General features: G+C 45.7%; 1 protein-coding gene across 1 annotated transcript in view; it reads left to right on the forward strand.

Moving 5' to 3' along the window:
- The window catches only part of Pmar_PMAR028751 (hypothetical protein), a gene marked incomplete at both ends in the record, with an annotated part of 5,420 nt that overhangs the window by 828 nt on the left and 2,150 nt on the right, over positions 1–2,442 (forward strand). Inside the window, one exon of the mRNA XM_002766833.1 lies at positions 52–1,945. Within this exon, the coding sequence (XP_002766879.1) occupies positions 52–1,945 (1,894 nt within the window). The remainder of the gene's footprint in view (positions 1–51; positions 1,946–2,442) is intronic.

Genomic DNA, 2,442 nt, shown 5'->3' on the forward strand with positions numbered 1-2,442 from the left:
GCCTTTGACGTAACGAATGATAGTATTCGCTACCGAAATCGTCTATCGCAGGTTAAACAACAGAGTAATGAGCTTATTGGCGACTACATTGGTAGACTACGAGAAGGTGTTATGGAGGGTAAATGTATTGGCCTTACGATTACACAGGATGAGATCTTGGATAAGTTCGTTAAGGGTCTGAAGCCCAATTACCAGAAAGCGGTCAAGGCCACCTACTCTCACATAAGAGATGTAAACGAGTTGTGCTCTGTACTTAGTCTTTGGGAGAATGCAAATATTGACTCTTCAGTGAATGCTGTTGCTGATGAAGCAGGAGATCTTGGAGCTACGGTATCACCGCCGACGATTAATGCTACGTTGGAGGTGGCGAAGAACTCTTCATCTGAGGTGAAAGGAGAGAGACCCACTCGATCTAGAGGGCCTCTCAGGTGCTGGCATTGTAGTGGTCCACATCTACGCCGTAATTGTCCCGTGCTGAGGTCAATGATACCTTCTGCTACACCATCACTGTCACAGCCGATGGCGAATACAGAGTCGGGACAGTGCAAGGATCCTGCTGCTACTTCCAGTAAGGAGGTTGAGAAGGATGGTGCTAAGATTCCCTCTCAGATTGGTGTAAGTTCTCAAAGCAAGAGCTTTGAGAAATTAACTGTCGTTAATGATGTTCTGGCCCTTGCAGGAGGCAGTGCTTGTACTGTAAGGTTGGTGATTCGTCAAGTGGAGGGATTACCTGGCTATGCTGCCAGACTTCCAGCTCTACTTGATACTGGTGGCCATGGATCTGCTTATATAAATGCAAATGTGTTCAAGGATATGGTCAAAGAAGAAATACTTGATGGCCATCTTGATCCATGTGGTAATGTGACTTGTGGTAATAGAGATTATGCTCGAGTTTTGGGTGCTTTTAGTGTGAACATTGAGGACGAGGTCAAGCATGTAATTGTGGATGATGTTGAGGTCAAAGTTATTGAGGGGCTGTCGCCGGATTTTATAATAGGCATTGAGACTATCAAGCGCTCAGTGGATCTGAAGCGGAAGCTGATAGAATGTCTTGGTGATGAACCCGGTATGAGCTCTGGTTTGGCCCAGATTGCATTGCCTGATGGGAATGGTGATAAGCTTGATGTTCTGCATCCTCTCGATGTAAGGGACAAGTGCTCCATTCATCAGAGTGAGTCAGGGTTTACTGTCTCGTGTCCTGCCCTCAGTGGTATCTCGGTGATGCCATTCACTGAGCCCAGGCGGAAGCGTAACCGCACTCGAGAGATAGCGATCCACCGAAGGCTCTGTATTGCAGCTAGTGAGAATAAATTTCGAGCGGCAACTGTCAGGGAGGCTATGGTGATCAACGAGGTAGTCTTGGTTGATAAGAAGGCCGGCTCTAAGGACTCATTGCTGATTCAGTCCGATATCTGCTCGATGAGTGATGAACAGATTAAGGCCCGTTTAAGAGTGACCTTGGTTCTCAGAAGACTTGCTATGCAACTGTTTCCGAAGTTGGCTCCTGATAAATCTGGTGGCTATGTGTGGATTATGAAGTCTGACGTAACGTCAATTATATCTTGGAATATACATCCCAGTGATCATCTTGAAGTACGAGGTTATTATGAAAGACGGCATAGAATAATATTGGAAGCTTTGAGGAAGTTCGTCCTCAGTGTTGGTGGCTCAGACTGGTATGATGAGTTGGTCTTGGAGCAAGTTAAGTGGCTGGTGAATCATGGTGAAATCGGTCAGAGTGGCATTTGTCCTGCCTTGTTATTTTATGGTCGCACCTTGCCAGTTCCTTGTATGAAGGGTGCTGATGATTCATTGGTATTATCAAGGCAGTATTATGCAGTTGGTGGGAATCGGCGAAAACTTCTCGGTGTATTCGTTAAGGAGTGGCTTCTCCAGCGAGAACGGTCGCTGCCAGTGATCGAGTATGAGAGCAACCTCAAGCTCGGTGAGATGGTTTATGTTTTCACAGTAGAGCTCGTAAATTATCTCCTATCTTTCGAGGCCCTTTTCCAGTGTTGGCTACGAGAGGACGTCATGTGATGATAACTACTCCAAATGATGAAGCTGTAGCGGCTGATCTTTCACAATTGCAGTCCTTGGGTGTGAGTGAATCAACTAACCAGCATTTCCAAAGCATGCTCGAGCTGAGAGTTGGACTGCAGAGGCTGCTGATTGGGTTAAGAAGTCAGCGAGGATGCAAATGCTTGCTATCTCATTCTAGGGGGCTGTTATGTAGTGAACTCCCTCCGACAAGGATACCGTATGTAATTTGTGATATTATTGTGTAATTATCTGAGCTAGGCTGTGCATTTGTCTCTCCTCGCTAGATGATGTTTGTAAACGTATTACGATATTGTGGTGCATATTTGAGCATCAGATCAGTATCTCTTCCTATATCCCTGTTACTGGCTGAAGCATGGTTTTGTTAAGTCAAGAGGGAAA

Source organism: Perkinsus marinus, assembly GCF_000006405.1.
Source record: "Perkinsus marinus ATCC 50983 genomic scaffold scf_1104296971484, whole genome shotgun sequence".
NCBI lineage: Eukaryota > Perkinsozoa > Perkinsida > Perkinsidae > Perkinsus > Perkinsus marinus.